Below are 12,593 nucleotides of genomic sequence, written 5' to 3' on the forward strand. Positions count from 1 at the left end.
AAATAATTGGAGATAAGGGGTGAGTTATCAACAACTCAGTAAGCAGAGAACATATACCAGTGTATAAACATGAGCATTTACAGAAATCAGAATGCATAACAAAATATTTTCATTTTCAGAGTGCGGAAGCAAAACATGTTTTCAAAATATCGGAGCTAAGATTTAGAAATAATTTCATTCAAAATATTCTTTGGCATAGCATAATTGATCATCATCATCATCAGAACATCATATCAAAACAGAGGCCATGTATAACCCCCATGGTAGGGTTGTGCATCTGCGGATAGCCAAGCAAAACATAAAACACTCTGTCACCAAGGTGTGCACTCAAAATAGAGACCACTACTATAACCCGTGGCAGGGCCGTATCCACTATTATTACCCGTGGTTGGGCCGTAAAAGTGCCTTGTTTTGAGATGCAAAAACAGAGGTCCTTTAGTGTGTTTGATGGTGGTGTTCTCTGATGTGGGTTCAAGGCTGGGTCACGATGGTGGCTTATGGCAGCGTTGTGGAGGAGCATGCAGCGGCTTGGCCTCCTTGAGAAGCTGCAGTTTCCGTGATGGTTGAGTAAAACCGTGAAAGTGCAGACTGGTTTTTGGCCGTGCGTGGTGAGTCTCTTGCCATGCGATCCGAGGGTTTGGCTTCTCAGTTGGTGCTACCCGTGGTGATGATTTTCCTCTGTTGGACGAGAGTGGTGCACTGCATAAGCGCACAGTGGGGGCGGCTGAGTACCTCCGTGGAGTGACTCTCGGTACATGGTGAAGGTTGCGGCTGCTGGGCTTCACGCGACGTGTAACGCTAGAGGATGATGGAAAGAGGGACGCGATCGAAACAGACGATGGTTTGCGGATGGAGCTTCTGTGCATAAGTGGGTGGAGACTGCCGTGGGAGTTTATGCAGCAACAAAAGGCTTTGCAAACTAACATGCAGGTGCATAAGTATATAAATGTGTTTATTGGCGATGGAGAAACCCTAGAGAAAAGGAGGTAACGTGTATGCGGAAGGAACAGAGTCGTGCGGGTGAGAAACTACTCATAAATAAGATTTAAACAAACGGTTAAGATCTCCAAATAAAATAAAAAAATAATCCATAACATAAAAACCAAAAAAAAAAAAAAACTAAAATATCAAGCTCTAAAAATAAATAAATAAAATCACCCGGACCCAGAAGTTGTGTGGTTGAACTATAAAATTTTGGGATAATTATATTTTTCAGTATTAAACTTCATAAGTTGTTTTCATTAATACATAGGTCTGACTTTTAAATATTTTTGTCATAGTTATTAAATCAACAGAGATGATTTTAGAAAGTGACGATTTGAAATTTCAGGTTTTGAGGATTTTAATAGGTTATTTTAGAAGCGTAGGATTGAATATCGAAATATGAGATTAATTGGAAATTTACGAGAATTATGTGATTATTTATTATTTATAGGTGACGAGTAATTATTGTTCAACATTTTGAGGAAAATTCAGAAAAAAGCTAAGAAGTCCAGGTAAGCGGGGTTCCTATGCTAGACTTTGCATTAAATAAAATGAACTCAGGTCCTTTTTGGAAAATATGCATGTTTTGTTATGAAAAGAAATTTGAACTACTTCAGTTATTTGTTCTGCATTACTCATGAGATTCTGTTTAAGAAGAAAGTATTTTCTGTCATGACTGGTGTAGACATGAACTTATTTTTGACATTCTGTTTCTGAACTTTGAAAATGAGAGCGAATATGAAATTTGTGCATTAATTATGTTGTGATATGATTTTGTTATGTTACGAAGATTTTTGTTCAGTACTCTGTTTGGATAAGACGTGATTTCTGAAAACCTTTGGCATGACTCTCTGATTCTGAATTTGATTCTATTTCCGTTCTGTTCAGTTACAGGCCTGCCACGGGTGATAATAGTGGCATACGGCCAAACCACGGGTTACAATAGTGGATACGGCCCAACCACGGGTTATAATAGTGGATACGGCCTAACCACAGGTAATAATAGTGGATACGGCTCAACCACGGGTTATAATAGTGGATATGGTCCAACCACGGGGTAATAATAGTGGATACAGCCCTACCACAGGTTATAGTAGTGGTCTCTGTTTTGAGTGCACACCTTGGTGACAGAGTGTTTTATGTTCTGCTTGGCTATCCACAGATGCACAACCCTACCACGGGGGTTATACATGGCCTCTGTTCTGATATGATGTTCTGATGATGATCATTTATGCTATGCCAAAGAATATTTTGAATGAAATTATTTCTAAATCTTCGCTCCAATATTTTGATAACATGTTTTGCTTCCACACTCTGAAAATGAAAATATTTTGTTCTGCATTCTGATTTCTGTAAATACTCATGTTTATACACTGGTATATGTTCTCTGCTTACTGAGTTGTTGATAACTCACCCCTTATCTCCAATTATTTTTCAAATATTTTTTATGGTTCAGTTGGAGAACAAGAGTAGGAAGTTTTAGCAAGATGTGATGATCGAAGTGGAATAAGTACCTGAGGGTACAAGTGCTTATTTGAGAGTCGTTGTTAGTAAACTGATTTTATTTTTCGGTTATTTTGATCTGATGAGTTAAGGATAATTTCGAGTTTTGGAGAGTTTTTAATTTATGTTATTGAGGTTTTCTTTATTGCCCCATGGAGGAACTTAGATATTTGGTATAATTAACTGGATTAATGTTTTATGGAATTTTCTGGACTTTATGGTTGCATTATTTAAGTTGATTTTAGGTATTAAGACTTAACTCTCCGGACCTTCGAGAGCGGGACGTTACATACATAGTTACGTACCAATGTAACACCCCGTATTTTTTTTAGTGTATTTTTTAATTGAAAGATTATTTGTTATTAATTTAAAAATTTATTCTCTTGTTTTAAAATTGGTTGGATTTTTTAGTGGATTTATTTTTATGATTTTAATTTTGTGAAAATTATTCTGAAGTGCTTTCTTATAGTTGATTATTGTAATACATTTAAATTGTTTTTCATATTGAATTAACTTATTGTTGGGTTTAATTATTTATTTTCATTTTAATCATTACGTTTGAATTATTTTATTTTACTTGCTATTTTAAAATCGTTTCCGTTGGATCAATTTTGTGACCCAAGTTATGAGGTTTAGACCTTATTTTTTTCCTACATTTTCTCTTTCCTCTTTTCTTTTTCTTCTTTTCCTTTCTTTTTTTTTTCCTCCCCCTGCTTCCCATGCGCCGCAAGCCCCCTCCCTCTCTCTGTCCGTTTCTCTTCTCCCCTAGCCCGCCGCCGTGCACTGGCGGTGACCGACACCGCCCCTCCCTCTCACCTCCCCTTCGACCGGCGACCACTTCCCTGTAATCTCAGCCCCAACCGCGCCGCCGTTAGCCCCCACCTCCGGCCACCATCTTCTCACCACATCATCATCGACCTCCTAGCAACCTAATGGACCCAACCCCACCTCCGATCTGTCACCGGTGAAGCCCCACCATTAATATTTCCGTTTTGGGTAATTTTGCACTTCAACCACCCTTTGTGCCACCACCCACGGCCAACCACCACCACTAGCTTCACTGACATCCCTAGGCCCTACCCTATCAATCTCGGGTCTTCGTTTACACCCGTTCAAAAGTGGGTTTCTAAGACCCAAGGCCACAGTGCATTTCGCACTGTTTTGTTGCTGCGTTGCCGTTTCTAGCACCTCCATGATCTTTCAAAAATTATATTATAGTATTGTAAGTATTTTTCTCAAAGAACTTTTGAGATTTAAATGTATTTCTACGCTAATTCATATTTACTGTGAATTTGTTGGTTGTGCTGGACTGAGTCCGAGGAGTAAGGGGGGGTCGGTTGGAATTGATGATGGAGTTGTTTGTGTGAGATTAGTTTATGCTATGAAATTTGTTGGCTGTTTCGGGTTTGAATATTGGTGTTTTGAGTTTGACGATGGTCAAGGAGAATATTGGAGATTTTTAGGAAGTGATGATATATTTTGGGATTATGAGGGTTTTAAGTTTTGAGAAATTAAGATAGATTATTTTAGAAGCTTAGGCTTAAATATGGAAATCCGTGATTGATTGAAAACTTACGGAAATTGTGTGATTGTTTTTATAGGTGACGATTTATAGTCGACTCGACATTTTTGAGGAAAATTCTGAAAAGCTAAGAAGTCTAGGTAAGCAGGGTTCATATACTAGTTTTGCATAAAAGAAATGAAATGAGGTTGACTTTGAAAATATGCATGTTTATTTTTTAAAAGAAATGATCTGAAAACAACATCAGATGTTTATTCTGCATATGCATAAATTCAATATAAGAGAAAGTATTTTTCTATCATGACTGGTGTAGACATGAGCTAGTTTTGTGCACTTTATTTCTGAACTATGCACAAGAGCGAATAAGAATTCTAAAAGTTTTGTTATGAGCCAATGAAAATATTTTGATTCCGTTTAGTCGAACATGTGAAGCGATCTAAAGCAATTAAGTATTTTGAATTGATATGATGAGTCATCTGAAAACCTTGGCATGAAGTTCTGATTCAGTATATGATTGTAATCAGATTTTCGATGAAATCTGTTCTGTTTCTGTTAAGGCCCAGCCACGGGTATAATGGTGGTTTATAACCCTACCACGGGGGTTAAACATGGTATTTGTCCCGATGTGATGCTATGAGATGATATGAATATAATATTTCAGTTCGGATATGCCAAAGGACTTTCTTTTTGGGAACAAGTTTGTTTTTCTGAAAATTCCGCTCTGATGTTTTGTAACAAGTTTTGTTTATACATTTTGAAAGAAAATATGTTGTTTTGTTTTTGCATTCTGAAAGTAAATGTCTTGTTCTGCATATCGAATTTTATAAATGCTCATATTTACATGCTAGTATATGCTCTCTGCTTACTGAGTTGTTGATAACTCACCCCTTATCTCCACAATATTTTCCAAATATTATGATGATTCAGCTGAGGATCAAGATTATGAGGCATTGGGTGAGATGTTTTAAGTGTAGTGGTTCAAGCATAGGAAGTTTTTTTATGAGTATTGTCGTATTTTATTAAGAAATTTTATTGTGTTGTAATGACTTGGCATTTTGGAAAATTGGTTATATTAAGGAAATTAGATTGAATCGAATTTTCTAAATGATATTGAGAATTTGGAGTCTATTTTTTTATATTGTTGGAATGTGAGTTTAAGTACTAGGAAGTAACTCTTCGACCCGTGCGGGACCGGGGCTTTACAACGGTTTCACTCTGTAAGTCCTAGCCGCCACACATCTTGATTTATCTCTGTTTTAATTTCCCTTGTAAGTTTACTTATATATACACATGTATATACATATGTGTATATATATGTATATATTTATGCATCTGTTAACCTAGTAGAAGGATTATTACCATTATGCTCTTTGATCACGTTTTCAAATGATAAAGTATTACAGAAGCTCATCGTATAGTTGGTCTACTAAATAAATAAAATTACATTATTACCATCTGAGCTACAAGTTGCATTATTGTGTTTCAAACTTTTAATATGTGTTAGTAAACTCTAAGTTACCTAGGTTTACAGCAATTATTTTGGTAATTTAAATTGATTTTAAGTACGGTTTTCTTTCAAAAGTAAGCGATAATGGTGTAATTTTATTATGATATAATTTATTAGATAATTATTGTTGCATAATTTAAAAAGTATTTTGGTACAATTATGTTATTTAGTATTGAATTTGATAGTTTGATTTTTCAATAGTAATTTAGTTAGAATTTAATACTTTAGTCAGAGATTAAGTTGGATACTGAGAAATTTGGAAAGTGATGATATTTTTTTAAGGATTGAAAATTTAGGTTTTTGAGAAATTCATATAGGTACTTCAGGTGTAAATATGAGATATTTGTTCATTGGAGATTTATTTAAGTTACGATTGACAATTGTTTAGTACTATTGTAGAGAAATTCAGAAAGGCTAAGAAGTTTAGGTAAGCGAGATTCTTATACTAGACTTTGCATAAAAAGAAAATGAAGCGAGGTTGATTTAAAAATATGCATGTTTGTTTTGAAAAGAAATATGAAAAACAACCTTAGATATGTGTTCCACATATACATGAAAGCTGTATAAGAGGAAATATTTCCTGTCATGACTGGTGTAGACATGATCTAATTTTGTGCATTTTGTTTCTGAACTATGCAAAAAGAGCGAATATGAAATTTTTGAAAATTTGTGCATGTGATGCAAAAATGTTCTAAAACTGTTTTTGAATATGTGAGAGATCTGAATTTGTTCAGTACTTTGTTTGGATATGTTGTGACATCTGAAAACCTTGGCATGAGATTTTGTTTAAGTATTTTGATTAAGTCTGATTTTGATGTTCTGCTCAGTTTTCACCATTGGTTATAATAGTGGATACGGCCCAACCACATGTTATAATAGTGGATATGGCCCAACCACAGATTATAATAGTGGATGTAACCCAACCATGGGTAATAATAGTGGATACGACCCAGCCACGGGTATAATTGTAGTTTATAACCCTACCACAAGGGTTAAACATAGTATACGGCTCAACCACAGGTTATAATAGTGGATAAGGCTCAACCATGGGTATAATGGTGGTTTATAACCCTACCACGAGGGTCAAACATGGAATACGGCCCAACCATGAGTTATAATAGTGGATAAGGCTCAGCCACGGGTATAATGGTGGTTTATAACCCTACCACAGGGGTTAAACATGGTAACTGTCCCGATGTGATGCTCCTTTATGATGAAGATGAGGTATCCAATTTTGATATGCCAAAGGATTTTGAATATGAAAGTTATTTGAAAGCTTCACTCTGAAATTTTTGGTAACAGCCTTTGATTTTGCACTCTAAAAACAAACATTTCTGATTATGCATTCTGAAAGTAAATATTTTATTCTGTATTCTAAATTCTGAAAATGCTCATGTTTACAAACTAATATATGTTTTCTGCTTACTGAGTTGTTGATAACTCACCCCTTATCTCCATAATATTTTTCAGATAATTTTGATGTATCAGTTGGAAGTCATGAATAAGAGTACTTGCAAGTTTTGTTGATCCTAGAAGACTAATTGCCTTATGGTACAAGGATTTTTCGGAGAGTCTTTTTAGTAGTATTGATATTTTATGTTGCTTTGGTATTTTGAGTAATGGATATTTTTAGTCTTTGTGGAAATGTTAATGTATATTATTGAGGTACTTCTAATGTGCCTTTATGTAGGAACATGAATATTTGTGTTGAACAAATAGGTTAATATGTAATGGAGATTCTGAGTTATTTTAAAAGTGTTATTGGAGATGATTTTTGGTAACATGAGTTAACTCTCTGGACCCATGGGGACAAAGCGTTACAGTCGGTATCAGAACTAAAGTTTGAGATTCTGCAGACTATAATTTATGAAGTTTTGGGTATCTGTAGGTTTAGGAAGTAACTCTAGATTTAAGGTGTAGGAAGTTGAGGATTAAGAGATGATGATGTGGATATTTTAGATTTGAAGGTTCTACAGACTACAGTAGATAAGGTTTTAGGATTTGCCGACTTTGGGAAGGATTTTGATGTATAGGATTTATGCTGGTTTATGAGTTGAATTCATATTCATTAAGGTTTAGACTATATGTTTATTTTACGGGTACCACTATTTATTTATGAACTCTTTTTTTTTTAAACAATTAGTAAAGTTGTAAATTTTTTTCAGGATGCCACCTCCTCGTCGGGAACAAAATGTATTGGATCTGGATGTAACCAATAATGAGAGAGAAGCAAATACGAGTACTTCCAAAGTACTTCGAGCAATGGCACATTAATTAGTAGATGATATCGTGCAAAATCCTCTAGGTCGTCAATGTAACAATAGTGAAGGAGGCTGCACATTCGAGCAATTTAATCTCACCCATCCTCCCACTTTTGATGGAAGAAGTTATTCAAACGCAGGAGAGGATTGGATTCAAGAGATGGAAGAGATATTTAGTGTCCTAGAGTGCACCGATTAGCAGAAAGTACGATTCGCAGCCTTTAAATTGACTGGGGAAGTAAAGAGGTGGTGGAATTCTGAGAAGGACATTAGGGAAGCTGAAGGGACAGGAGTAGCTAGCTGGCCTCACTTTAAGTAGAATCTCTTTGATAGTTTCTTCCCTAAAGATGATAGGGAAGCCAAAGTTTGAGAGTTCACCAACTTAGTATAGGGGACCATGACTGTATGCCAATATGCTGAAAAATTTGCAGAATTATCACGCTTCGCCTCATATCTAATTCCAGATGAAGAGAAGAAGGCCAAAAAATTTGAAAAAGGTTTAAATTATAAGATATATGAACGGGTTATGGTTCTTTAGATTCAGAGTTTTCAAAGTTAATGCATAAGGCGATGTTAGTTGAGCAAAATATTAAAAGAGGAACGAAATTACTAGAATAGAGAAAGAGAGCTACTCCACAAGGATCCTCGGGTATGGATCAAGGGCCATGGAAGAAGAGAAACAAGGGGAATACCAGACACTTACAGGGAAATCAATCTAGTAACCCTTGTAAATTTTGTAATCGCGTACACTCTGGAGAGTGCAAAAAGGAAATAGGAGCATGTTTTCAATGCAGAAAGACCAGACATTTTATCAGGGAATGTCCTTTGCTTCTGTTGGACAACAAGAAGCTTAACCCACCTCCAGGTTCCCAACAGACGAATCAGGGAAACAATCAACGTAGGATAGGAAAAATTTTTATCAGGGAATGTCCTTTGCTTCTGTCCTTTGTCGCCTGACATCATCACCACCTAGGAGGAGTTGACATAAAGATTTTTAGCAAAATATTTCCCTCTGGGCAAGACAACTAAATTAAGGAATGATATTACTACCTTCACCCAATTTGAGAGTGAATCATTGTATGAGGCGCGGGAGAAATACAAAGACTTATTGTGCAAGTGTTCACATCCCAACCTCCCCACCTAGCTTCAAGTACAGACATTCTACAATGGTTTGTGACCCACAAATCGATTTATGGTTGATGCAGCTGCTGGTGGAGCATTAATGAGTAAGACCCATGAAGCCGTATATGGACTTCTGGAAGAATTGGCGTCCAACAATTATCAATGGTCTGTAAAGAGAGCAATGCTAAGAAAGGCGACTAGAGTTTTTTAACTTGATTTTATTACCACATTGGCGGCGTAGATGGAAAATCTTTCACAACAATTAGGTAAGATAAACGTTAATACTATTCAAACTAATGTTGTTTATGATCATTGTGCAGGAAATCATTCAAGTGTAGATTGCCAAGTGGGGAATCCTTTTGTCCAACTGAGTCAAGAACAAGCCCACTACGTATCCAATTTCCAACGTCAAAACAATCCTTATTCAAGCATGCTCAATCCCGGATGGAGAAATCATCCTAACTTTTCATGGAGCAATAACCAAGGGCTATTTAGACCACCTCAACAGTTTCCACAGCAAGAGAAGAAGCTGGCACTTGAGGATATGTTCATATAGTACATGCAAAAGACTGATATGGTGATCCAAAACAACTCAGCATTCATCCGCAATCTTGAGGAGCAAATCGGTCAACTCTCCAACATGCTTACCGAGAGGACAATAGGGACTTTACTGAGCAATATTGTGACCAATCCGAAGGAGCATGTCAAAGCCATAACATTGCAAAGTGGGCGGACATATGACCAGCCACAAATAGAAGGTACCGAGGGAGATGCAAAATGTGGAGACCAAGAAGAAGGAAACCGAGGATGATGTGAAACAAACCGATTGGGAGGCGACCGACCAACAAGCTGAGAAGACCAGAGAGAATAAAGGGGCTGCAAAATCCAAGAAATCTGGGGAGTTTACTTTAGAAACTTATTCTCCTTCAATTTATGATCTACCAATTCCTTTTCCGCAAAGATTAAAGAAAAATAAAATTGATAATCAGTTCTCTAAATTTCTGAGTATATTTAAGCAATTGCACATTAATATTCCTCTCATTGAAGCCTTAGAGAGAATGCCTAAATATGCAAAATTTTTGAAGGATATATTATCAAACAAGCAGAAGTTGGAGGAGCATATGATTGTGATGCTGACCGAGGAGAGCAGTACAATTTTACAAAAGAAGCTGCCGCCTAAGTTGAAAGATCCGGGGAGTTTCACAATCCCTTGCACTATAGGAAATTCTTATTTTGATAAAGTTTTATGTGACTTAGGGGCAAGTATTAATCTAATGCCTCTCTCTGTTTTCAGGAAACTGGGTGTTGGAGAAGTAAATCCAACCACCATCTTTCTACAGTTGGCAGACAGATCTATAAAATACCCGAGAGGACTCATTGAGGATGTACTAGTGAAAGTTGACAAGTTCATCTTCCCCGCCGACTTCATTGTACTTGATATAAAGGAGGACAAGGTGATCCCTTTAATACTTGGCAATCCTTTTCTAGCGATGAGGAGAACTTTAATTGATGTCTAGAAAGGGAAACTCATTTTGAGGGTCGTCGAGGGGTAGGTCACTTTTGATGTATTTAAATCTATGGAATTCCCTTCCGAGGTACATTCCCGCTTTCAAATAAGCGACTGAGACATGGTCAAGGCCGACGAGACTTATGGAACTGAATTTCCAAAACTACCACTTGAGGAATGTCTTACTCACTCTACATCTATTGAATCCAAAGATGAAGAGGATAGGGAGTGTGAGAAATATTTGGAAGCTACACCATTCCTTTCTCCCTCAATAAAACCAAAAGTGGAAAAGCTACACTCATCTCAGCCGATGTCCCCTAAGCTTGAACTCATGCCACTTCCATCAAATTTAAGATACGCTTTCTTGGGCTAGGACTTTACATTTCCAGTTATTATTAACAGTTCATTGAGTGATGTAGAGGAAGAGAAGTTGCTGAGAGTCTTGAGTCTTGTCCTCTTGAGGTTGTGCTTCAGTTGTTTCCTCTCCTCCTTTTTGTTGTGAGCACAGTTTAAGTTCTCCTAAACGGCAGCCTCCTGATCATCCATAATGAAGGCCGCAAGCTGAGAAGTGCCCTGGCAACATAAAGAAAAGACTAAAAAAAAACAAAAGGAAAGAAAGGTAAAAGGCCGGAAAGAAGCGGTCGAAACTCCTAAAAAATCCCGACAAGTACTCAACAACCCAGCCAATGGCTTCCTCTCAGCTGCCTTCTATGCCTAGCCAGGACAAAGAAGGAAGGGCCTATGCAAGGCTTGCAAGCTCAGGCAATCCCACATGGACTTCAGTGGGAGAAGGTGGGTCTCTGCTCAAACCCCCCGGACGGGGGCTGAACACAGCATCCTGAAGAAAGTCTTCCCCTAGTGGATACTCAGCCCGAGTGAGTAGTTCATCACTTGGACTGTCGCCGGCTACATCACCTACGGAGCCACCACCTTTAGGGAACTCCACCATGATGGGTGGGTCGATGACTGGACTCCACAAACCATCGTTGGCTGGAATATGCTGAAAATGACCCTCTCTAGGGGTGAAACCTGAACAGAAGAATCCACAATAGGACTCTTTGAAACCCCAAGGACGGAAATGTTTTGAAGGGACTTACTTCCTATATGATCTCCTACCTCCACATGGTTTCTAGAAGTAGCCTCCACCCCTACATTAGCTACCTCAAGAGAATGACTCTTAACTCCGGAACTGGACGAAGAAGAAGGAGAGATCCATGAAAAAGAATGTTGTCCCTCATCAGGAGTGATAGATGCAAAAATACTCTAGAAGAAGGAGTCCATCTCGACTTTGCCCCCGGACTCCTCAATAGTCACTGCCGAAAAAGACACCAGAGGAAAACTGCTCGTTAGCTCACTGGCCACAACCGTCGCTAGTACCACCACAATCATGGAATGGCTGGCCTCCAAAGTGGCCGATCCCCGCGTTAAGAGGTTTGGTAACCTGGGAAGAGGCTTGTCCTCAGCCTGAACACTCTCCTAACTAGCTTTCTTCCCTTTGTCTGGTAGAGGAAGGTCCGAGGGAGTAACTTCGGGCCGCATAGCAACCGGCGTATCATCAGAAGGAAGGTGTCCCAAAGGGCAGAGAGCTCCTTAAACTCTCCTCATAAAGGAGGACCTTGGAGGAAATGTTGTCAGGATGGTTTTGCATTCATTCTCACACGATTGCAATGCGCTTCACTTCATAAAGAGTGACTATGGGACGCACATCCTTGTCTTCCAGGACTTTTCCCCAGTCTGTCCATATTGGGATCTCCCAGTGGTTCACCTGGCCTACCAGAAACTCCGATCCAAGGCTAGATACATAGAAGAATTTGGAAGACCAGTCTTTCAATTTACAGTACCACGATTCCAAGGTGACTAGAGTGTGGGATGCCGAGGAGCTGCAAACATTATCCTTCAGACGTAGCACCCCATTGTAACACCCCGCTTAATTAACTTTTGATTAACCCTTAAGTACTCTAGATTAAGCTTTTAATTATGGTTTAATCACTTTCATTAAGGTTGATAGTGGGATTAGCATTAATGTTGGTACTTAGTGTTAATGAGCTAAGGATTAGAGAGGCAAGCCCATTAGTAATTTTGGTGAGGCTTTTTAGGACCCAAGTACATTCATGGGCCTAGCCCAAGGAAAAAAAAAAAACTTGAACCAAGCCCTTAGGAAGTGAAGGCTAGTCTTGGTCCAAGTAT

General features: G+C 38.0%; 1 protein-coding gene across 1 annotated transcript; it reads left to right on the forward strand.

Annotated features, from left to right (window-relative positions):
- Nucleotides 1-9,669: 9,669 nt before the first annotated feature.
- LOC109020908 lies at nt 9,670-10,416 on the forward strand. Its single transcript, XM_019003441.1, has one exon. It carries the CDS (start codon nt 9,670-9,672, stop codon nt 10,414-10,416), a length of 747 nt encoding a protein of 248 aa, XP_018858986.1.
- The last annotated feature ends 2,177 nt before the right edge of the window (nt 10,417-12,593 follow it).

This window comes from Juglans regia, chromosome 12, assembly GCF_001411555.2.
Source record: "Juglans regia cultivar Chandler chromosome 12, Walnut 2.0, whole genome shotgun sequence".
Lineage (NCBI taxonomy): Eukaryota > Viridiplantae > Streptophyta > Magnoliopsida > Fagales > Juglandaceae > Juglans > Juglans regia.

What these genes read in the sequence shown, in the direction of transcription:
- LOC109020908 (XM_019003441.1), top strand. Translation starts at nt 9,670, where the DNA reads ATGCAAAATGTGGAGACCAAGAAGAAGGAAACCGAGGATGATGTGAAA.